The 25,537-nt window shown below is 41.9% G+C and overlaps 1 protein-coding gene across 4 annotated transcripts in view; it reads right to left on the bottom strand.

Moving 5' to 3' along the window:
• Nucleotides 1-25,537, bottom strand: part of Dnah9 (dynein axonemal heavy chain 9) — a 338,036-nt gene that overhangs the window by 19,160 nt on the left and 293,339 nt on the right. For 2 of the 4 annotated variants that reach the window (XM_047545691.1, XM_047545694.1), the window contains 6 exons: nt 21,513-21,640; nt 17,546-17,773; nt 12,534-12,725; nt 11,229-11,420; nt 9,019-9,189; nt 3,029-3,211 (listed from right to left, as the gene is read on the bottom strand). In XM_047545691.1, the coding sequence (XP_047401647.1) occupies nt 3,029-3,211; nt 9,019-9,189; nt 11,229-11,420; nt 12,534-12,725; nt 17,546-17,773; nt 21,513-21,640 (1,094 nt within the window). Of the gene's footprint in view, nt 1-3,028; nt 3,212-9,018; nt 9,190-11,228; nt 11,421-12,533; nt 12,726-17,545; nt 17,774-21,512; nt 21,641-22,131; nt 22,314-22,451; nt 22,570-25,537 lie in introns of those variants that run through there. The other 2 variants (XR_007107774.1, XM_047545693.1) reach the window with 2 other exon arrangements.

Consider the following 25,537-nt stretch of genomic DNA (forward strand, 5'->3'; position numbering starts at 1 on the left):
GAGAGAACCTGTTCTCTCTCCCCACCAGTTCACTAAGTACACCAGAGTCCCCTCCTGAAGAGCCATCACATCCTGAAAGGTCTTCAGAAAAAAAAAAAAAAAAAAAAAAAGATTCCTGAAATGCTGCCAGATTGGTGGAGGCTAGGGTGGGTAGACAGGAAGATCCTCTGGCCAAACTGTGAATATATGGACCAATCTTAAAGGCTCAAGCTACACTACAGTAAAGAAACCTGCTCGCATATACATTCAAGCATAAGTTTCCTAAACCCTCTGGTCTGGATCTAGGTAACACTGATTAATATCTGCACTTACTTGCTCATGGGCTGAGGCCATAAAAAGAAAACTTAAAACACTGGACCCTTCTCTTTAGAAGATTCTGGGTGATGTGACATGCTTCCTTTGTTTCCACGTGTCAGGAGAAACTTTGCTGCATGACACCTTTTCCTGGATATGATGAAGGCTGTCTGGCTGTGACCTTAACAACTTATTCATCCCTAAAAATAAATTCTTTTATGATCTTTCTTTGGTATAATACAGAAAAAACTCCAAACCTTATTTTTCCTGTAGACCTTCACTCCTTTAAGCCAGGGAGCTTGTTAGAAGTTCATATTCATAGACTCCAGTCCAAACCTAAGGACTCAAGTCTCTAGGGGTGAGAGGTAGGAACCTCCATTTGGAAAGGGCTTCTCCTTGCAGCTAAAGCAGCTGCTGCTGCCCTGGGCTCACAGCCATGCAGTAGCATTTCATCCAGAAATCAGGGACAGGGCAGCAATACCCAGATCAGCTCCCTCTTTGAGGGGTTCCATACTGTACCCTGTCCTAAGGATCAGCTCCCTTCAATTCTTTCTCCCCTAGGAAATGAGATTGTAAATGGTTATTTATTTATTACCAGGGATTGGACCCAGGGACACTTTACCACTGAGTTACATCCCCAGATCCCTAGTCCTTTTTATTTTATTTATTTTTTTAAAATTTTGAGTTAGTATCTCATTAAATTACCAAGGCTGGTCTTGAACTTGCCATTCTCCTGCCATAGCCTCCTGAGTCTCTGGGATTACAGGGGTGAACCACCAGCCCCGAGGAAGATGTTCTTTGCAACAAGCTTTCATTTCTATAAGACATGGGGAGGTGAGGAGATTGGAAGGATGTAGAAATGGTAAGGGTGTTACCACTTCCCGTCTGGCTTCCAAACTGAGATGGACAGCAGTGATGCATCTTGGACTTCTGATACAGTACTGGATGACCAAAGGCACATGGACCAGGGTAACTGCCTAGTGGGTGATAGTAAAGAGCCAAAGCAAGGTGACCCTGCCTCCCAGGCCTGAACTATTAAGTCAGCACAGTGTGTGGGAATGAAGACCAGAAGAGATTCCCACATGAGCAAGTTATACTTCATGTCTGAACATCTTTGAACATTTTTACTTATTTAGAAGCAATTTTTTGTCAATCAGGAGAGAAAATCAGTCACAAAACAGTCTGATGTCATCAAGTGTCTTAATAATGAAAAACAGTTGCCAACCCTGTCCATATCTCCATCTAAGATATTACTCCCCAAATGAAATGGAATGCAAGACACAGAAGTGAGCCATTAGTCTCTTAGAATAGACCCTGACCTCTCTGCTCTGGAAGTCTCTTTCTCTTGTTGTCATCTGTCTTAATTTACCCTTCCTCCAAAGCCTTCTTGATGCCACTTCTCTGGGGCCTTTCCTTATCTCACATACCTGTTTCTCCTTTCTTCTCTGGCTTCTATGTGACATTTAATTACTTCTGCTATGTGTTATATTCCATTGGATTGTTTTCCCAAGACTGTCCTTCTGGAAGGTGAGGCTCCTCTTTCAGTCTCCTGAGACTTGTCTGAAGAGCTCATCAATCAATATAGCTCAAACTGGACTCCATCCCCTTCCCCTCCATCTTTGCCCAGGCATGCTCTATGATTCATGACACAGAACCACAGCGAAGGCTTGTGGAAGAATGAGTGAATGAATTGAAAGTTAAATAGGTAAATAGACTGTATCAAATTGCATGGATTCAATAAGCTAAGATTGCAGCAACACTACTCAGGATAATTGCTAATATATACCTGCTTACCACAGTAACAGAGATGCTTAATATGACAGGCAAAATCCTTATTTACATTTGAGATTGTTCAGTGGAATTTTGTATTTCATTTGATTATAAGTGAGTATAGGATTTGGAAACATTTGCAAACACTGTAGGTCTTCAACATCTTATTTCTCATTTCTCTACACCCATATTGGGGGGGAAGAGGAAATTAAGAGATTTTTTTAAAAACCTAGTAACCTAGTTTTTGCTGTCTGGTTTCCTAGTTTCTATGTGCTTACATGGGAAAAGTTTGCAACTATTCTTCCTACACACAGGTGGCCATAATTCCAAGAGCCAGACATGAAGGCACCGGCAGTTCCACACCCAGACCTCCAGGGCTTGTGTGAGCTTTCATCATCAGCTACAAAACTGGGTTCTTATTTTCCCTCTGTCTAGGATTACAGTTGTCATTATTATTTTCTGTGACACTGGGGGTTGAATCCAGGGCCTCACACATGGCAGGTTAACTGATCTGCCATTGAGCTACAGCCCCAGCCCCAGCCCCAGATTATGATTCTTTTAATAACATGATGATGTAAATTGACCACACCCACTGTGATTCATGACAGCTCCTCAAAGGTGGCAAGATCTCCCATTTATCTGTCACCCAGGTAAACAGTTATAACAGGTTCTACGCTAGATACTTTATACCACCTCACAGTGAATGAAGTAAACTTGCCTAAATAATTGCTAGAAGATAGTAGACTTTCTTTGCTAAAAAGAAACATCAGAGCTTGGGCAGTATCTTGTACTTTCAGACAACTTCATGGTCAGATTTTGGTTTCTGGGGACTAACACCTTTTGGGGCATTTAGGCTGCTCTAGAACGGATGTCTTCTAGTTCCTAGGTTCCCCCATGTTGCTCTTTTCTTGTGGAGAAAGCTGTGTCCTCTGGCAACACCTCTTTCTCAGTAGACTTCACTCACCTTTAAGCCAAGATCCAGCTCCCTCAGTGAGCGCTGAATCTCTCTGGTGAGGATGTTCATCCGCTCACACTCCTGGAAGGCAACTACAATGTAAGGTGTGCGCTCCTCCACTTTAGCCATCAACTCTGGGATGTTAAACTCATCTGTCACCCGTTCCAATATTTCTTCCAGAAGGACCTTGACCTGCCCCGTGGCAGAAAACACATGATTAAGAAGGGTACTCTGTTCTTCACAAGGACTCCATCCTCTTGCAATATGGCACCAGAGATGTCAATCAGCCATCACCTGCTGCTTTCCACCTCCGGTTGTCTCTTGCCTGCTTGCAAAGGTCAATTAGGTCAGGGTTGAGGACTTATTACAGGAGCACCTCTTCTTAGCTTGCCAGCTCTCTGTGATTTGTGTGACCTGCTTGAAAAAGACTAACACAGATGGTTCTCTTAAGGATTGGGGTTGAAAAACTCAAGAGAATGACTGAGTTAGTTATGGGAATCAAACTAGAAAGCTGTAAGTGGACTTTGACCTAGGATGCCCTTGTGGGCTAAGGAAGCTGAAGAGATGTGAGCAGCAGTGATGAATGTGTGTATGCAGACATAACAGGTCATATGATCAGCAGGTTGGGATGCAGGGAGAGGGTAGGAGAGGGCATGTGCATGAGCACCAGCTCTTCCTGGAGTCTCAAGAGAGCCCAACTCCATATGCCTGCCATGGACTCTGCTGTTTTTATCTATTCATCTTCTTGGTCCCTTTCTTGTAGGATCAGGTCCCTATTTCCTTTCAGAAATGACCTCTTCCCCATTGTTCTGGAAGACAGTCACTGGGCCCAGCCTCTCCTGATCCAAGTTAAACCCTGAAAGCTAGTGTGGTCTTTGTCTTTTCTTAGGTTGACTTTTTTGATATACTGAGCTATTTCTTGCCTAATTCAGCTAGATCAGTGTCTGTTGACCACAACCAAAAGGCCCCAACTGAGCTGATAACAGCACTGTTAAGCATGACTCATGGGCATATAAGCAAATCACTTAGACTTCAAGTTCTTCATCTGTAAAAATTTCCAAGAGTCTCTCCATCAGCTCCTATTTCCCAACTCCCAGGGTTGATGCAAAGATCAAATCGAATGAGTTGATGGATGTGGCAGCATCTGAAAGCTATAAAGAACTTTATAAATGTAAAGAATGATTAATTTCCCTCTTGCCTTGTATGGTTAACGTACAATACATTCGGTAGGAAAGGAGCTGATGTTGGAAAAAGAAACTAAAAACCCATCACCCCGTTACAAAAGGGTCCAGTGCTGTCATAGCAAAGACTGGAATGGAATTTTAATGGTACCTGAAAGCGACTGCCGGAGTAGAAGACAAATGGCTAACAGTATATCATATTTCTGTCTTGAGTAAAATTTGAAGAAACAACCTATATCAGTGAGCTGCCATTTGGATGTTATTCGCAGAGTTGAAAAGATAGTCAGGAGGTATTGTTTCAAAATACATGGAATTTGGGGACAGAGTTTGATCCTGTCTCTGATCAGGCTGTGAAGAAGGAACAAGAAGGTGGATAGGGAAGTGAGCAGCTTACAGACATATATAGGATATATCGGACTCACTTGCTCAGGGAATCCCAGGCCCCCTTCAGATAGGAGGAGTGGGTTCTAATCTTGGTTTCCAGGAGCAAACACCTCTGCTCTGTGTGAGTGTGTGTGTGTGTGTGTGTGTGTGTGTGTGTGTGTGTGTGTAATTGAACCTAGGCATTCTCTAGCACTGAGATGCATCCCCAGCCATTTTTATTTATTTTTAATTTCGAGACAGGGTCTTATTAAGTTACTGAGGCTGGTCTCAAACTTGTGATCCTCCTGTCTCAGTCTCCGGGTCACTGGGATTACAGGTGTGTGCCACTGTGCCCAGTAATAGATATATCAGAAAAACCTAAACATTGGAGATACATATGATATGAGAAGCAAATCCCTCCCACAATCTCAACTCTTCCCCAAAGGGGGACAATGCTCTTAAAACTGTTAATTTTTTTGTTTTTTTCTGCAGATATCCTTTAATGCACACGTCTATCTCTCAATCATCTATCCATCTATCCACCTACCATTCACTTATCAATTATCCATTCATTTATCCATCCTTCATTTCTGAGTCTTCTCTGTCCCTTTTTCTGCCCCCCTTTCTCTCTCTCTACCCCCTACCTCATACTATGTAGTTTTTCAGCTTGCTTTTTCCACCTTATAGAAAGTCTTGAACACAATCTCTTGTTACTACATATGGACTTTTTAACAGCATGTCCTGTTTTATAGTTTCGACATCTCCAAATTTATTGTCATTTCCCTAGTCTGTTTACTATTTCTACTGCTATAAACAATTGTGCAATATGTAAATATAAATACATCATAAAATTCATGGATTTTTGAGTGTTTCCACTGGCTGGTTTCTTAGATAGAATCATGAGTAAAAAATATGAACATTTAAATTTAGGTAGCTATTGTCAAATTGCCCTATAAATTAAACTTCCATCAACAGAGAGGAGAGTACCTATTTTCTTATGCCCTCATTACTGAATATTATCATAATTTAAAACACTTATCATTAAGTGAAAAATAATACTTCACTTAACTTCTTTTAGATATGAATGACGTTGAGAATATTTTTATAATTTTTATTGGCTCTTTGTATTTATCATGTGAATTTCCCTTATGCTCATCTTCTTCTTCCTTTCACCTCTCAGCTTCTTTTCCCATAAGTAAGAACTTCATATATTACCAGAATCTTCCCAGTGTCCTGTATCTATGCTGTAAATGGGTTCTCATAGTTTGGCTTTGACTTTCTTCATGGTTGTTGGCATCAAATCTGTTATTTTGCTGCCACCATTATTCTCCTTCCCCCACACCATTTTACAACCCAGATTGTCAGTCTGTGAACATCCCAGCCAGCTATTGGTCCAGATTGTCAGCCTATGAACATCCTAGTCAGTCATTGGTCTGCTATTAGCCTGCAAGATTCCACTACTTAAGAATAGCTCCCTGCCATTTTGTCTCTCTCTACTCCTCACTTTCATGCTCTCTCCTCCTGGCTTTCATTCTCCCTCTTGTGCAAGCTTGCTCTCTCTCTCTCACGCTCTCTCTCTCTCTCTCTCTCTCTCTCTCTCTCTCTCTCTTTCTCTCATTTTCTCTCTCCCACCCTGCAGGGAGACACTCTGCCTGTCTGCTTAATAAAGCCTCTTGTGTGAGTTCCTGCATTCAGAGTGGTTTCTGGGTGCTTTCAATGGTGATTTTTGCTTTGGAGATATTTTAAAGTTTCCAAGCCATCAAATTTGCCAATCTTTTCCTGAGTTTTTTAGGTTGCAAAATGCTTTCCTCTTTGAAAGATCATAAAAGCATTCTCCCAAGCTATTTCCGGTGATTTTAGATTTTTATGTTTTACATTAAAATATTTGAACCATCTGAAATATACTTCAGTAAAATTGGCAAGGGAACCTATTTTACTTTCCTCTCAATTACTAGCTAGTTGCTAAGCCCTAAAGGAATCCAGTATTGGAGGAAGTCAGGGGATACAGGCTACTTCATCACTGAGGAAGAAAAGAGAGGCATACACCCAACGGGGCCCCTAGAGCCCAGTGCTATGGACCAGATTGTCTCAGTCTCTCCCCATAGTCACAAGTCTAAGTCCTAATCCCCAGTATCACAGAATATGACTGTATTTGAAGATAGGGGATTTAAACAGATGATTAAGTTAAAATGAGGTCATTAAATTAGGCCCAAGTCCAATCTCACTTGTGTCCTATAGGAAGAGGAAATATGAATACAAAGAATAGGGACAACAGGGGCTTAAGCATAAAGGCCATGTGAGGACACAGCAAGAAAGTGACCATCTGCAGACCAAGAAGAGAGGCCTCAGGAGAAACCAGCCCTTTCTATGCCTTGATTTTAGACTTCTAGTCTCTAGATCAGTGAGAAAATAAATTTCTGATGTTGAAGCCACCCAGTCTGTGGTGTTTTGTGATGGCAGCCCACGCAGACCCCTCCTGATTAGTAGCAGATCCGTCTGCTCAAGAGAGTCATCAGGAGTCAAGCAGCAGCTCAGGCATAGGTCATCAAATGAACTCATTGTGTCCTAGAAAGAGAATTCCAGGTTCAGCTGGAGATTGTAGCAGACAGCTGGTTGCCTTCTCCCTAACTCCCCTAATAATCCCCCAATTATTCTTTCTCTTCCTAGCAACATAGTCACTCATGCACTAGAAGCCCCAGCTTCCTTCACAGACATATGAACCTGGCAGTAGATTTAGGTTAAGAGTTTGGAAGTGTATGTGAAGTGTGTAATTCCTGGTCATTTGATATCTAACAGCAAAACACTGTCTCTAAGCTTTGGCTCTTTGCCTTTCCTCTTGGCCTGCTACATGGATGGAAAAGAACAGAGCTAATAAGAACACGTGAGTGATAGGAAAACCACTACCATGGCTGAGCATGGGGACATTGCATAACTGGACACGTGCCTGGTAACCTGCATGCTTCTCTCACACAGTGTCATGAGTGGCACTGATCACAGCTCATATCATTTCTGGAAGACACAATATGTGTGCGCGTGCGCACACACACACACACACACACACAGAGACACACACACAGACACACACCATGCCTTGAGTTAACTGGGGGAGGGGATAAGGCAATGACAAGGGTTAGAAGCTTCTTTAAGCCTGACCTGAAGAATCCTAAGTCTAGTACTTATTGAGTTCCAAAGAACACTTTTCCTCTGGGTGGTTTAGATTCTTTCCTTTATTCTCAAATCATATCATAGGTAAGAGTGGAATAGGTAGAGTAGTATGATTTAAAGATTTCTCATATGCTCACTTACATCAGAATTAATTCCTGCACCTAATCCCAGATCTTAAAATCAGAATTTCTTCCTTCCTTCCTTCCTTCTTTCCTTCCTTCCTTCCTTCCTTCCTTCCTTCCTTCCTTCCTTCCTTCCTTCCTTCCTTCCTTTATTCATTCATTCCTTCTTTCCTTCCTTCTTTCCTTCCTTCCTTCCTTTCTTCCTTCTTTCTTTCTGCACTGGGGATTGAACCCAGTGCCTTGTGCATACTAGGCAAATGTTCTAGCACCTAGTTAGAATCTCAACTCTAAGCCAAAATTTCAAGCTCATTCTTAGACATATTAAAAGTTGAGAACTATTATTCTGATGATACCATTCTACACCATTAAAGTGCAAATCTTTGATATTTCATTTTCTTAAAAATCAGTCGGGTAGTCCCCCAGACTTCCACTCTTTATCCTGCAAGAGTGTTTCCCTAACCCAAGAGTATCTCTGATTAAAGGGATCCAAGCAGTGCCACAGATGGATGGGATTAATGAATGTACTTACCTCTTGGGAATTACATTACTTTGTCTTAGGGAAAATTTCACTAAGAAGTTTCACCAGCGTGGTCCTTTTCTTGTCTGCCCTCTGCTACCTCCACATCAGGAACAGGACCTCCAAAGTGTCTTGAGTTATCCTCAAACCATACCTCACCCCAGTCTGCCTTTCTTTCTTTCTCTCTTTCCTTCTTTCTTTTTGGCTAAAAGTTATTCAAAGAGAAGGCCTTTACATGAAAAGGAGTGTTTATCTGAATGGACACTAGTTGACAGAATGAGGGTACAACAGTAGAAGAAGAATTCATCATTACTTAGTTTGTCAAAGTATCACTAAGTCAAGTTCAAGGTTCCCAAACTACTATTATTCAGTCCTGGTCTTTCTTTTCTTTGGCAGAAAAACTGAATAAAAACTGATTTTGTGTGAACCTGCAAACTGTCCTCCCCAATGGCTTCCTATGATTTAACTAGAGGGTCAGTGTTTTGACATGACCAGCCTGGGAGGTGAAGAGCCAACATTTCAAGGCTGGCAGTGCTGTGTCTGGTGTGTATTTTCCATGATCTATACTGCCAACATGGCCAATAGGAGTAGGGCATCTCTCTACAGTCCTGGGGCCACCCAGGATGATCTCAGGCAATCCCCAGCACACACCTTTTCTTCTCTTGTAGCACCTGCTCCATCTCCTGCTTGGCTGTCCCGAGGCTGCAGCTCCAGCACAGTGCGGAAGAGCTTTTCTGAAGTCTGAGTTAGGAAGCCGATCTCTGCATTTGGGTGAAGGCCATAGAGGTAGGGTGACTCTGCAGGCAGCTCAGCATCAATGTACTGAAATCAAGGGCAAGCTCACTTAAAAAGCAACCAAGAGGCACTTCCCACTTCTTCCACCAGCTCCCCTGCAGGGTCTCTGGGGGAGAACCAGCACTCCCACATATTAGTGCACATTCTTTCCCCCAACCTGCCTTTGACTTCATTTATTTTCTTATGCCAGACCAGCTTCCCAGAACAGAACTTTCACATTCACTACACCCATCTCATTTTCAGGAAGTTTAGATAATGCTATCCATCTCCATTCCTGCCTCTTTCCACTGTTCCCTCATATATCCTTGTCTCCACAGGACTTCTCATAGTTTTTTTTAAAACTATAAATCCCTCCCTGGTATTTTCACAAACTATAGAAACGACCCCTGATATTAAAGTCATTTTCCCTGTTATTTTTACTTCAAATCTTTTAGGATCCTAGCTCTCTTCCTTTTAAATTCTTTCTCTTCCCTCTGTTTATCTTAACCAGGGATGAAATGCTTTAATACATATGTGGGACTCTGCACCTAAAATCAATATGTGACTTGGGGAAGTAGGATGAGTAAGTTTGGCTGAGAACTGAAGAGTTCACACCCCTAGCATTGCAATTTAAACATTATAAAACAGCAAGTCTGCCAAACAACACATCTAGTAGCCACAGTCTGTGATGCCTGAAAAGTCCTGCTTCGCTCCCAAGGGTCACTTTCTCCTCTGAATGTTTTGAGTATTCCTCCACAAATCTTTTTATAATAATGAGAAACTATCCCCCACATTAAGCTCCAAGTATAATTTTGATGATTACTTTGCATTAATAACATCTAACCTATGAAAACATTGCTCATTCTTGAAGGCAAATTTGCATGTTTATCTTTGTATTTCCTCCAGCACTCAGGACAATCCTAGGCCCTTGCCTAATGCACTATAATCATCTATTCCCTCACTGATTAAAGAGAGGTGTAAAGAAAGGAAAGCCCAGTTCAGTTGTTTGGACAACAGTTCCCCTTCTAACATTTCTGGTTTAATGAATTCCTCCAGTTCAGTTGTTTGGACAACTGTTTCTGATTGTTACTACGGAAACAATCAGATCCACTTCAGGCTGTTTGTCCTTGCTCATGGCCTGCTCCAGCCTCCTGTCGAATTATCCCATGGACACTAGGGGACACTCTTGCACTATTTTCCTGGGTAAAGCCTTGCTGCCTTTAAAGGTAGTTAAAAAATGATTCCTTTTATTTTCCTTAAGGAGTCTTATTATTTTGTTTCTTCTCATAGTGATGGTTTTTGTGGAGCAAATGACTTTTATAATTAATTCTCTTATAGTTAATATTTCTATGATCAGCATTTTCCTTGAGTTTGGTATAAACTGGTAAATTTAAGATCTTTTAGGCATGTTAAAAAATCCAGCAATGATTTTTTTTTCAAAAATTATCTTTCAGTGTATTTTCCATGGCACAGAAAGTAGTTTAAGTAGGCAAAGCAGAATGTTTCAAAAATAGCCGTAGTAATAGTATGTGAAAAACTTAAGTAACAGTAAGAAAAATCTCCATGAGAATTTATTTCCTGCATGTAGATATGTATGCCTGTATGCATAGCAACAACAGGGAATGAGTGGAAGGGGTGAGTGATCTATCCACAGATGGGACAAAGATATTTAGAATCACTGTTAGAAACTTTACCTAAAATTTGCTAAGCTCTTACTTGAAATAATAATGGCTTTGTCAATATCCTGAATAAAAACTACAAACAACTGTCCCAGATGCTACTTGCAAAATAGAAAAACAAATAGAATTATTGAGTCAAATGTCTAGAATAAAAAATATCTCTAAAGTCTCAATTTTATTATTAGTGTAAGGTTAGTCTAGAAATTCACTCTTAGGTTGAATAAAAGAAACTGGGGGTGAAGAACCAAAGTTGATACAAACTCAGCTCTTTAAGCCACTATTCCCAGGCCCCTGCCTCAAGCATGAATAGCATGTCCCAACATGAATGGTCCCGATCACGTGGGGCAGATGTGAGGATGGATTACTGGTATGCACCATCATGCTATTGAGCACACAGCAGTGCCTCACCTGATGATAACCATTGTAGTCCAAGTTGCTTGGGAGTGGGAACCCTGGGGCCAGGGACAGTTCCCCTTCTAACATTTCTGGTTTAATGAATTCTTCCAAGTAGGTTCTGCAGAGTCTCCTGTCCCAGTCATCAGTGATATGGCCCCCGTACATGATCTCACCAAACAGGTAGCGCAAATCATCATAGGGCACCTGAGAGACAAGAGAAAGAAAGAAGGAGAGAAAGATCCTCACACAGATGTTGAGGCTGGCTTGACATGTGGGCCGAGCACAAGCTACAGGATGGGATGTTTCCTCGGGTAAGGAGCAATGTCTTATTTATTTGTATACCCCAGTGCCCAGCAGTGTCAGGTGTGTTTGGGAGTTCACTTAAATATTTGAAGAATTATATCAAAGCAAAAGAAGAGATAAGGTGCTAACCACCTCACATAGATGCCTTCCCTCTTGCATGGTCATTAACTGTGACATTGAAGTCGGGTTCTTCCTAGAAGTGCTTTAAATAGGTTAGTGTCAAATGGAGGGAGGTGAGGACAAGGGAACTTTTGTAATTTTCTGCCATTAATGACAAGATTAATTGCTCCCTTTGGAAGTTTGGAGTGAATAAAATACAGCTTATAAGTACCCTGATATGAAAGTTGGGGTGGGCAGCCACTTAGACACTTGGAAGAAACAGTTTTATGGGCAGGTAGACTTCTCAGGACCCAAGGGCTGGAGGCAGAAGGATTTCTCAAGGCATGTTGGTCTGATTCATTTTCCCCAAACAGGAAGAGATCCTGGCCCTACTGATGCTGTGTTTGGTCCATGGACAAGAAGAGACTTGATGGTGTGAACATTCCTCTAAGTAGATCATCAATTTTTAGTGACAGTTTTCCCTGAACCAGAGTTATCAAAATAGTAGAAGCGGTGGCTTAGCAAGAATTTGGTTCCTTCTTCAATTTTGGCAAAACTATATGATGAGGAGCTCTGTGCCCTAAGACAAGTTCTTCATCCTTGGATAATTACATTGGGAACTCACATCAGATAAATATGAGGTCTCTTCCTGCCAATCCACAGCCCACCTGCAATGCTGTGAGTACACATAGGTTGTCTGGTGGATCCTGGGACAAAGTCTCATGGGACTGATTCACTCCCAGGCATAAGTTACTAGTTTGGGTTCTGAGTTTTTTTGCCTCTGATTTCACTATGATATTTCTTAGTCTCAGACTGGTCCTGGGGTTGACACCTCCTCTTTCCACTTGTGTAGGATGCAGACACATCATCCTGAGAGGTGACCTCCAGCCTTATATCTGCATCCCTTTCCTTTACCTTTGCATTGGCCTCCAGGAAGTTGTAGAGCACGTTCACTGAGATGGTGAGGTCTCCAGTGTTAAAGGGATAGGACCGATTCCAACCCTGAGGCCCAAACTTTCGTCTTTCTGCCACCACAGCATGAAAGTAACAAAGAGCAAAGAGGATGCTTTTAAACTCTGTCTCCCGGGAGCACATCTCCAGAGTGTCCTGAAAGGAAAGCATTGTTCACAATATTGACACATAGCTTCCCTTCCCTGGGGCAGGCTAGGCCAGGGTCACAATTGGGGTTCATGTGGGATAAAGCTGTCGTCTATCCTGGTTAGGGTTTGAGTTACAGTGAGATGACGATCACACTGAGGATATGTGGGGGTCAAACTTGAGCCAATTCACAGAGGGGTTGGGTGTTAGTGTAACATTTGAGTTAAGGTGTAGATTCTGGTTAAATTGGTTTGGTTTACACTTCAAGCTTGATGTACTAATTGGGTTTACTGGTATAGCTAATAGAAAACAGGACAGAGGACCACAATGTCACTGTGCGCTGGGTTGTGGTAGGGGACTCCCACCCTTCCCTGCCATGTTTTTCCCTCCCTGCCATGTTTTTCTTGCTCATCATGGAGCCTCAGTAGATGTAATTACTATCTATGTGACTAAGGAAACCCTAGCTCATTTGCTGGAGGAAGTGCTAAGATGAGGGAGAGAATGGGAACAAGAAATGGAGAAGTGCTGTGACCTCTAACCTCCTCACTGCTCCCCGAAACCTGAGCCGGGATGACCCAATGTGAGGCTGAGGAAACCAGAGTATGGAGGACTCTTGGCTGAATAGCAGGAGACATGGGGATAGATTCAGCTCATGAAGGAGGAAAGAAAGAAAAGAGAGATAGAAGAGAAGCAGGAGTTGGTTTAAAGGGAAGCAAGGAGGTTGTGCTTAGCAGATTTTAAGGGCGATGGTAGTGATGGTACAGAGGGGGGGATGCCTGTATTTTTTTTTTTTAAGAAACATTTTTTAGATACTTTTTTTAGTTGCCAATGGATCTTTTATTTATTTATATGTGGTGCTGAGTGTCGAATCCAGGGCCTCACACATGCCAGGCAAGCACTTTACCACTGAGCCACAACTCCAGCCCCAGGGATGATAGGATGGGAACCCCTGAACTCTGGAATTAAAAATAATATCCTCTTAGTGAGTCTTTCTGTTCAAGATGGAGTAAGAGGTGGCAGCTAGAGCCAAGAAAGATGCTTTCAAGTCTCCCACTAATTGAAGTTAGCATAGTCCTGGCATTTCTTCTAGGACTCTGTCTTATGACTTTGCTGACATGGGCAGCAGCAGTAGAGGAGGCAGGACAGTAAACTTCTGGTAAGTCTGATTTCCCTATGGAGAACACATTGACACAGTTTCTGTCTCTTTCTGGACATGTGGGATCTCTGCAGTGCCTTAATTGGTTAATGTTGTGGTTTGGATCTGAATGGTTCCCCAATAGCTTGTGTGTTAAAGGTTTGGTCCCCACCATGGCAGTGTTTGGAGGAGGGACCTTTGGGAGGTAAACTGGATCATGAGGATTCTGACATCATCAGTGAATTTATCCATTGGTGGGTTTATAACTGGGCTACTGAGAGGTGGTGGAAGGACATAGGGAGGTAGGGCAGGAGGAAGTAGGCTCTTGAGGCTTGCCCTTGAAAGGCATATCATAGCCTCAGCCCCTTCCTTTCTCTCTTTCTTCCTCTTTGCTTCCAGGTTGCCATGAGGCAAACAGCTTTATTCCACCACGCCCTCTCTGCCATGATGTTCTGCCTCGTCACAGGCCCAGAACTAATGGAACCAAGTGACCACAAACTGAAATCTCTGAAACTGTGGCCCAAATAAATCTTTCCTCTTGTATGTAGATTTTCTCAAGGTGGTTTTTTTTTTTTTTTTTTTTTTTTGTCATCACAGTCCTAAAGAGCTGACTAATACAGGCACCGTGCTTGTCACAAAGGCATTGGTGTGAAAGACCAGAGGTGGTGTGGAGGAAGATGCCATTGCCTTGTGCAAGTAAGAACTTAATAACCTCTCTATGGATAGAGCTTTCTCTATAGATATGTAGGAGGCTTCATTTGTTACTTCTCACACATTAAAAAAACTGGATCTTGCTGAAAAATGCCTTTAAGCACAAAGATAAAAAAATCACACATCAAAATGTTCAAACTTATGATTATGGCATATTCACATGAAAGTCCAGAATAAAATAATCATCTCCAAACAGCATGGCTACTAGGGAAGCAGAAATAAAAAGTGTTTCATTTCTAGGATTTGTCCCTTAGGTGGTGAAAATGGGGCTCTGAAGGAACAGGGTTAATGTTATAAAGGCTTCTGATCCCCGGCTCTCATGAAAGCAAAAGGGAGCAATTAAAACTCTTGTAAACAGTCAGTATACTCATACATCTATCTCTCTTTTCCAGAAAGAGTTACTAAAGGTGACCATAAATGGTGAGCAAACCAACTGTCGTAGGGACAGAACAACAAGGAAGAGATAGCATCTTTTGGGATCTATTTCCCAGTTGTCCACTGATCAAGATTAGACATCAAGTTGTCAGGGAGAGAAGCCCAAGAATAGTGGCTCATGGGGAGGAGAACCAGGTGAAACCAGGGTGGCTAAAGATGGTAATAATCCTACTGAGGCCCAGTATGAATTATGGGAGGGATAACATGTGAAGCACCGTTGCCTTCCTCCTGATTCCTTAGATCCTGGAGTTAAAGAGCTGAGAAGGGTTTGCCACTGAAGCCTTCCACAGAGCTGGCTAATCACATCCTTATAAGTTTTATTCCCCAACTTTTAATTAAAAGAAATAATTGTACCAAACTACACATAACATACAATGTACCACTTTCAACAGTTTTAAGTGCGTAGTTCAGCAGCATTTTGTGCCCTCACATCACTTTGTCATCTGGGATCTTTCAAGTGTAAGATTACCTCTGCTTGGAACAGTTATATAGGCTCTTGTAACGAATACTATAGATTATAACTTAAGAATTTTTTTCCAGGACAAGTACCACAAGCCTGTAATCCCAGTACTTGGGAGACTGAGGCAGGAGGATGGCAAGTTCAAGTTCAGTCTCAGCAACTTAGTGAGACCCTGTCTCAAAAGGACTGAAGTTGTAGCTCAGTGGTAGAGCATTTCTGGTTTTAATCCCCCATACCAAAAACAAAACAAAGCAAAAACAAATAAACAGAAAACCAAAAAGGAGGAGACTTGTAGAGAATGGGGTCGGAGGAGGGGTTCGGGGGAGGAAGGAGGGAAGGGAAACAGGAGGTACTAGGGCATGAAATTGATCAAATTATGTTACACACATGTGCAAATAGATCACAATGAATCCTAGTTGTATTTGTAATTATAATGCACCAATAAAAATTAATAAAAAGAATTTATGTTTCCTCTCTGTGGAATGTAGCTAGAAAATCTAAAAGTTTTAATCTTTGTACTCTAGTTCAGAGATTCCAGAAGGTTTGTCAAGGCCTGTTTAGGAAAAAAAGAAGAGAAAAAAGAAAGAAAGAAGATGCCCCTGGATAAGGGAACGTCTCAGGATGTTTCTTATAAAAAAAAACTTGAAGCTAAAATATTCTGAATTTCTTGGTAATGTCCCTTTGTTCTCTATTCCAGATGATGAGTTTTGAAGTTGGGTTGGAAAGAGGACTGAAAAAGGAGACTGAGTAAGTTTTGCCTTTCAGAACTTTGTGGAAGCTTCCTTCTCCAAGTTGGACTGTGTGACTCCTATACTATGAGAGTATCATGAGTTAGTAAAATCCTTTTAGACCCTTGATTGCCACATAGTCTTCATCATATTGTAAGTTAAGCCAGGTCCCAAAGGGTCAATAGCTCTGCTGGTTTTCACTGGGCTGGCTGGAACAGTTGTTCTATGCAGGATGACCTATCTCACATTCCTAGATGACCTGTCTGGGACAATACGTTTTAGCATGGCTTCTAAGAAACCAGAGTTTCTTTGGTGCTATTATAAGATGACATCAGAGAGGAAAACCTCCTTGATAGCTCCTAGAAGCTTCTCCTAAGACTCTAATAAGGTTTGGTATGGTGGATGAACTTTAAGATGATCCCCTGGCCCCTGCCTTTTGTGCTTTCACCTTCCCAGGAAGAAAGAATTTCCCTAAGGAGAAGCAACAAGAAATGGTGCCTTCCAGAAAAGATGGAAAAGGCCTGAGCTGCAGACTTCACAGTTGCTACAGGGTTAGCCACTGATAGTCCTGGGCTTGGTTTTAAAGAAACACTCTACAAGTTTTGGAATTCCCAGTAATGGAAATTCCAATAATGTAGCAGTCTGTGTTTGAATCCTATGCCTTAACATTCTGAATTTCTCTGGATCAACCTTGACCATGCATGCATATCACCTGGAGGGCTTGTTAAAGTACAGATTCCGGGACCCCATCCCAGTTTCTGGTTCAATAGACTAGGCTGGTGCCTGAGAATTGACATTTCTAACAGGTTCCCAGGTGATGTCAATGCTGCTGGTCTGGGGCCCAACTTTAAGAGTCTAACATGTGGCTATATCCCAAGTCTAGATTCATACTACCTGACACCTGGATTATTTAAATTCTTGATATTCAAGATGCATGCAGATGGCAAGTGATAGCAACTGAATGAGAGCATCGTCCCCCTGATTGAAGACAGGCTGTTTAGCCAACAGGTGTGTTTAACCAACGGGGGTATAAATCAATTAGATTTACAGCATCATGCCCTTCTCTACCTTGGAATATTAGTTTACAGTAGGCTTGCAGAAAGTTCCCCTCTACCATTTTGCCAAAGAATGACCCTGTGCTCAGTTCCTCCAGGTACATCTGACATTGGGAGCTGGGTTGTACTGAGTACGTGCTGGGTGGAGGCCGATCACACAGGGAACACATTTCACCCACATCAGCACTGATGCATAGCCCATCAGCATCCCATCCCCTACCCAGGTGCACACTTTTCTCCCACCCAATTTGAATCAGCTCTTTGTGAGGTGGGGTACTCTTCCTCCCTCCCTCCCAGGGCAGTACCTGAGTGAAGTTGTCCAGGGCCTTGTGCAGGTTGGCATGCATGCCACTGGGGGGCTCATTGGTGATCTTTATGGAGTTTTCCAGGATGCCCTGGGGGATGATGTGGCCCTCAGGGGAGGGTGCAGGCTCAGCACTGATGAAGACCCTGAAATCAGGGTGGCTGTCATTGCTGTGCTCCTCCAGTTTCTTCTCCAGGGTGCTGAGCCACTTGGCCACTAGGTGGATGTTCTGATGGGAAGGAAACCCCCACAATTCAGGAATCTGCTTAGTTCTAGTGGCAGTAAATAGTTATCTGAAAGGCAGCTAGAGGGGACACATGGCTTCAGTTTAAACTAATTTTTAAAAATGTTCTTAGTACATATATGGATATACCACAGTGGATGGCACCATTGCGTACATCCACAAGAAATTAATTTAAAAAATAACTGGGTAAAGGGCAGAAAATCAATAGAGGAAGGGGCACAGCGGGTGGGGAGAGGGAAGAGGAAGGAGGAGTACTGGGGTCTGAATTAGAACAAGATGTATTACATGCTTGTATAATTATGGATTCAACTGTCATGTATAACTAAAAAACCAATAAAAGGTGGTAAAGCAGACATAATACAAAATTTACCATTTCAACCATTTTAAGGATATACATTTTTAAATCTTCAATGGCATTATGTGTACTCACATTGTTGTGCCATTAAATGCCTTGCAACAGTAGAAATGTATTAACCCACATCACAGAAAGTCTTGGGACGTCCTGTAATGGGGACCTCCAAGTATACTGCAGTGAGTCCTATCATTTGATAATCCTACATTTTTCTAGCAGTGTTCTCAAACTTGGCTACACATGAGAATTTTCTGGTGGGCTTGCAAAAACGCAGATTATGGGGCCCCACCCCAGAGTTTCTGAATCATTAGGTCAAGAGTCGAGCCTTCATGTCACAATGAATCCCACTATTATGTATAATTATAATGTGCTATTAAAAATAAATTAAAGAGTGGAGCCTGACCATTTGCATTTCTAACAAATTACCAGGTGATGCCAATGCTATGTGTGTAGGGCCCACACTTTGAGGGTCTCAAACACATCCAATTTCCCCACGACTTGACATCTGGATTATTTAAACCCTTCAGAGATGAAAGGGGATGCACAGACCAGCACTGTTGGCATTACCTGGGAGCTAGTCAGAAATGCAGAATCTTAGGTCCCTCCCAGACTTACTGAATCAGCGCATTTTAATGAGATCCTCCAGTAATTTGTACCCGTGCTAAAATTTGAAAGGCACTGATTTGAACTTCTTCTAGCTAGCTTTCCAGAGTCGTCTCTCCCCATCTTCAAACCATTCTGTTAATTGTTGCCAAACTTATCTTTCTAAAACACACTGAGTCATTGCTGCTTAAGACCCATGGAGGCTCCCTACTCTAATCTCAAGCTCCTCTGCTGGTCTTTGAGTCTCTCTTCTCTCCAATCTGATTTCTATCTGTCTGTCTGCCTGTCTTTCTATTGAAACTTACATTTATTTCTTAGCACCACTCTGTGGAATGCACCTCTCACTTTGGTAAAGATACTCACTTGGCTTTCATTGCAATATGTTTCATTATGATGGATAGATAAAAGTTCCTCGATCAATATTGGAGGAAATAGGCTTGCAGAGCCTTAAATACACAGATCAGCACTGAGCACAATATTAGGACCACAGTAATTTGGTCTCTGAGTGCTGTTTTCTTCTCTATAGAAAGGGAAATAACAATAATGTTTTCCATACTTATTTCACAGTTTCTGCAAATAACCAAAGGTAATGGATTTGAAAGACTCTATATACTGTAAAAGGATGTATAAGAGTTAGTAGTCATTTTTAAATGAAAATTTGTTTAAAAATTCATTTATAATAATACTGTTGCAGCAGAGAATTTAGTGGGCTAACTTGGAAAGCCAGGGTTCCTATTAGTGCCAGCAACCTCAATTCAGCTGCTTTTTCAGGAACTTTAACTTGTGCTACAAGGAGGGACAGGGCTGGGAGAATGAACTTCTGTTGCCTGGGGTGGATTCAGGGATCTAAGTTTGCCCTACTAGGTTTATGGGCTTGGATAAGCCAGGGGCAGGGCCTGTGAAACCCACCTTATAGTTGCTGTAGCCAGGTAGGAAGCAGGGAGACAACATGAGCCTTGGTTCCACACTTAGCTCCCCAGAAGTCATCTCCCCAGGAGAGGACCCTGACCCCTCTGGGGTGGGATCCTCCAGCAGCATTTCCCAAAGGGTGCCATAGATGTTGTAATAGATTTTGGATCCACTGGGGAAACACTGTATTGAACAAGACTTCTATAACCACAGGAGTCTCAGAACTATTCACCTACTGATATCATTTATGTTGTGAAGTGTTTTCCATGTTTTGATAGAGAAACCTGTTAACTGTTTTCCCTTGAAGGCCCCAGTGCCCAGGATGTGATCTCTAGGCAAATGAGCCTCAGTCCGAGGGGTGGGGTCACACCTCCCTGCATTTGGAAGGAAGCAGGCACTCCAGAAGTTGTCATATTTTCTCCTGGGATTTCCGAAGCTTCTGGAAAAGGAGTCCCAGGGAATGGAAGATTCTTCAGTTACTAGGATTCCAACGAATAACAGGATGAAGACTCAGGAGCAAGTGCAAGGCACAGTGAATTGTCAGGAGACAAAGTGCAGGGAAATGAAAGCCAGGACAGGGTAAGAATGGTTTTTCACTTGTTCTTTAATCTTTCTTTCTTCCTTCCTTCCTTCTTTCTTTCCTTCCTTCCTTCCTTCCTTTTCTGTGCCAGAGATTGAACTCAGGGTCAATTAACCACTGAGCTACATCTGCAGTCCTTTTCATATTTTATTTAGAGACAGGGTCTTGCTAAATTGCTGAGTCTGGCTTTGAACTTGTGATCCTCCTGCCTCAGCCTCCTGAGTCACTGGGATTACAGGCGTGCGTCACTGCGCCCGGCTCTTTAATTTCTTTATTGATTCATCCAACAGGCTTGTGTTGAACATCTACTATGTTTAAGGCAGTGAGCTTGGTGATAAAAAGTAAATAAGGAATGTCACTTTCCCTAAGGAAACCTAGTGATGGACAAATCATATAATGAATCATGTCATCCAACATAGCAAAGGAGGGTTGAATAAAATTATTAGAGTGCTACAGAAGAGAAGAGGAGTAAGCCACTAGTTCTGCCACAGTCCCAGAATCCACGTGAATTGCATGAAAGAGTATTGAAGGGACAGGCTTTGCTAGAAGAGTGGCAGCCTTTTGGCTGGGGGGCAGAGGGTGGATACAAGGGATTGAACTCAGGGGCACTCGACCACTGAACCACCTCCTCAGTCCTATTTTTTTTTTTTTTTTTTGTATTTTATTTAGAGACAGGGACTCACTGAGTTGCTTAGGGCTTCACTTTGACTGAGGTTGGCTTTGAACTCGAGATCCTCCTGCCTCAGCCTCCTGAGTTGCTAGGATTACAGGCATGCACCACTACACTTGGCAAGTGGCAGCATTTTTTTCTCTTGTAACTGTTCGGTGAAGTTACCAGCAATAGATAATCCAGATTTCCAACACCAACATGAGCTCTCAAAGAAACAGCTAAGGTGGCACCCATGTCCTAGTCATACACGTAGCTAAGAGAGTGTAACACGTAACACAAATGCATAGGAAGGGCTCTCACCAATCAAAAGAATCCAGCCACTGTGGCCTTCGACTTAATGCCACTTCATGAATGTGCATCAAAGTGGAATTCACTTTATTGTGTAAGTAGCACAGTGGTAGAGCAGGTGAAGGGGAGAGCAGGTGGCATGGGGAAGAGGACATGGTGAGTGAGGGAAGTCGGAAAGAGAGGTTAAGAAGTAAGGGGACACTGGTATGGAAGGCCAGGTGGGTGAGAGGTAAGAGTGTGCCAAGAAGCACAGAGATTTTGGGATGAAGTCCAAACAGGCACATGATCAAGACTGACCCAGATCAGGGGAGAGGGACCATACCTGCAAAATAACCCAGTGGCCTTTCTTGGCAGCGAGGTCCAGAGCAGCCTCAGCCACTACCTCTTGTCCTTGCCCCAGAGACACATTGTGAAAGTTCCGGTTGTTGAATGTATATCCGAGTTTCTTTCCTGAAAGGAGCATGGAATTGGCATTGTCATTTATTGAGTCTAATCTGGGGAAGGCATAATTCCATATCGCCCCTCAAACCCAGGTGTGCTTGAACCCATATTTAAGTCTCATTTACTGACTCTTTGCCTTCACAGTGGACCACAACTTTCAGCTTTTTTTTTTCTCTCCTGATTCTGGGGATTGAACCAGGAGTGATTTACCACTGAGCTATACCCCTAGCCATTTTTATTTTATTTTGAGACAGAATCTAACTCAGTTGCTCAGGCTGGCCTTGAACTTGTGATCCTCCTTCCTCAGTCTCCCAGTTCACTGGGATTACAGGTGTACGCTACCATACCACACTCATTTCAGCTTTTAAATTCAAGATAAAAGGAATCACTGTCCATATAAAAATCACTTTGCCCCTCCTTCCTCACTGAATCCTAAGATTGGTTTTGGGTGCTGACCTCTGTGTGGGTTCCTTTTGGATTCTGGGTATCAATCTACAAACCTTCAGAGTGCAGATAAGAAAAGGATCCAAGAGCAAGATGTGGGCATGGTCTCTTCTGGCTTGATTTATCCTCTGATTATGTATGTCATCTTCCCTGGAACTTCACTGGGAGGTGTGGTCAATAGGGGCAGGATTCAGTTAATTCTAGTCTCTTGGACTTTATACCATATTAACCTCCTCTCCTATTAGTTACACAGAAAAATTTTTGTCTCATTATTTTGCAAGAATTAGAGCAAATGGAGGCAAAAAGCAAAACAAGAAGGGACTTGGATGCATAGGTGTGGGTGTTTTATTGTATCTTGATAATGGTTCCTGGTGTTGGAAACAGTGAAGAAATGATCATACAAACAAAATATCACAACTGTACCACTGCAGCAAGGGCCAATGCCCATGAGTTGCTGTCCAAGTCCAAGGAATACTTAACACAAAAAAAATCACCTTAAAAAAATAAAAAATAAAAAATAAAAAATCACCTTAATATAGAGGACCAGTTCTGCTTACACATTAGCTATTAGTTCAATCCAATAAAGTTCAGAGAAATTATATATTATACTTTAGATAAAAGAGTCATAAAATGTGTAATACCATGAAGGAATCATTGAGCATTTTTTTCTAAGAAGGTAAAGTAGGTGAGAGAAAAGAGGAGACATTAAAAAAGAAAAAAAGAATCAAAATATGTACTCAAAAGATTTACTTTCAGAAAAAATAAAATTGAAGACCTTATTTGATGCTTTTTTTACTAAATAGTAAAAAAAAAATGTATAGGCTCTCCTTCAACTGCATAGGACAAGCAAGATGATGACTTTTTGTACTGAGAAATAGTTATTATAGATTCAACTGAGATGAACCCAAGAAATACCTTTATTAAACTCTATAAATCCTCTGTGGCAATGCATCTGATGTCAGCTTTAGAACTGGGGAGATAAACAAGTAATACCAGAGAAAATACCAGGATAAAAGGTGCTAGGATTATTAGATGGCTTCTGTGACGTTCCTGCTCACAAAAGAGCCCATTTATTTTCTTTATTAGCAGAAGAAGGATATGAGGAAAGAGGTGCTTAATAAAGATTAGTTTGAAAACTGCAGACTGGAGGGGTCATGGGTGAGGGTGAGTCTATCATTGTAGAGATTGGCTAGGATCAATCTGCATCAATCTAAACCGGAGGCACAACAATAAGGCTGAGAAGAGAGAAATGGGTCTTAGAAATATTGATAAGGGGAAAAATCGATGGGACTCTCACAGACTCAACTTGAAACCAAACATGACCCTATCACATGTGAGTCTTGTGGTGTATGGGGTGAATTTGCAGAGTCCTTCCACTTCTGCCTTTGAGGCTCTCCAGACATCTTCTGGGTCATGAGCAAGCACTTCTAGGTAGTTATGTTCTCTCGGCTTTTCACTGTCTTATTGTTTTATGCTCTGGCTTCACGTCCTACCTCCACTGTGTGTGACTCATCTCTCCTTTTCGACCTTCCTTCCAACTCTCCAGATGGTAGTGTCACCTGCAACTATTATAAACACCATTTAACCTCTTCACAGTGTGCTGCATCTTCATCTTGGATCTTTGGGGATATTGTGACTCCTATGGCCCCCTTCTCTAGTTCCATATCTCTCTGGGATTGGAGAAATGCAAATATTTTTCTAGTAGTCTCTTGCTCCTTGCAGGCTATTTTTTTCTCACCCTCATATAAAAATCCTTCCCCCTTCAAAGCAAATGTTATCTGGCTATATTAGCTACTAACTTCCATGTTCTCTGCCTTCAGACAACTTTTTAGTGAGATCTTATTTTTGTGAGAGGGATTGGAATTTGGTTAACTGGAGCTTCTTGCTTCAATTATCCTGGTAAACTTTAATGTCATTGGGGATGACTTGTCTAGTGTCTAGCCTCATGCTTCTTCATCTTCACAGAATTTAACTTCATTCCATTTCTACTCTCCACACCCAGTGGCTGCACCTAGGACTTGATCATCATAGCTGAAATACTATTCTTTCATGTCCACTGATGACTATCACATCCTACTTTCCAGGTTGTTCATTGTCTTATTTCCTCTTCATCTCTTTTCCTACTTCCATGAAATGTCCAGTCTCATAGTTCACTAGCTCTCTCTCTCTCTCCTTATTTTATTTTTTTTATTGAGACAGGGTCTTGCTATGCTGGCCATGCAAGTCTTGAACTCCTGGGCTCAAGCAGTCTTCCTGACTTAGCCTCCTGAGGTGCTGGGACTACAGGCATGCAACACTGTGCTCAGCTCATCTATTTTATCTAATTTCACATTTGCCATTTTGTATTATATTAATATGAACCAAATAATCCTTTGTTTGAACCATGATTTTATAAAATCCTCAATTTCATTGCCCCTTTCTACTTTTTCATTATGGAACTTTTATAAAACCTTGACTCTGAATGAGGTCAAACATTAATAAAAAAGATTAATACAGTTGGCAAATTGGTGCCACAACAAACTCATGATTCTTAATCTCTGAGCTACTGGGTACTTTTTTCCATGTGTCCAGAAGTCAACTATGCCACCATGTCCATCTGATTTTAAGCCTCCTAATGGACCCCATCCTTCTTATTCTCAGCAATTTGTTTCAGTCTTTACTTCCCAACTCATGCCATTTGGTAGAAGCTGCTTTAATTTCTGCCACTTGATCTGCATCATGTTGTTTTAGTTAGCTTATTCATGGATAAGAACAATTTTGTAGAGGAGGAAAAGTTTATTTGGTTTCATGGTTTTAGAGATGGCCAACTCCACTGCTCTTGCCCAAGGTAAGGCAGAACATCATGGCAGAAGGATGTGACAGAGGATAGCAGTTCTGCAGTTCAGGACATGTTCAGGACATGACAATCAGGAAGGAGAGAGAGAGAGAGAGAGAGAGAGAGAGAGAGAGAGAGAGAGCGCGCGCGAGCGCACTCCACTCATCAGGGGCAAAATATATATCACAAAGACATGCCCCAGTGACTCATCTCCTCCAGCCACAACCTACCTGCCTCCAGTTATCACCCAGTTAATTCCCATCAGTGGATCAATGCACTGTTTAGGTTAAGGCTCTTAAAACTTATCAATCATTTCACCTCTTAACTTTATTGCATTGTCTCACATATGTGCTTTTGGGGGACACCTCATATGTAAACCACAACAGTTGTCCTCCTCCTGTCTGTTCTCAAACCCTACCATCCACCCATCTCCTTTCAAATCTTCTCATTCATCCATTGGTGTGAGAACAAGTGAGTTTGTCAACATAAAACCAATACTCCCTCAATCCTGAAGCCACTTTCTAAGGAATGTACTTGCCCCAGCCCAATCTACTTTTAATTGCTTCTTTAAGAAAAGAGAACAGGGATAAGCACAATGAAAAAGAGACTTGAAGCAAAGCCACTGATAATTCAACTGCCAAAACACT

Source organism: Sciurus carolinensis, chromosome 3, assembly GCF_902686445.1.
Source record: "Sciurus carolinensis chromosome 3, mSciCar1.2, whole genome shotgun sequence".
Taxonomy (NCBI): domain Eukaryota; kingdom Metazoa; phylum Chordata; class Mammalia; order Rodentia; family Sciuridae; genus Sciurus; species Sciurus carolinensis.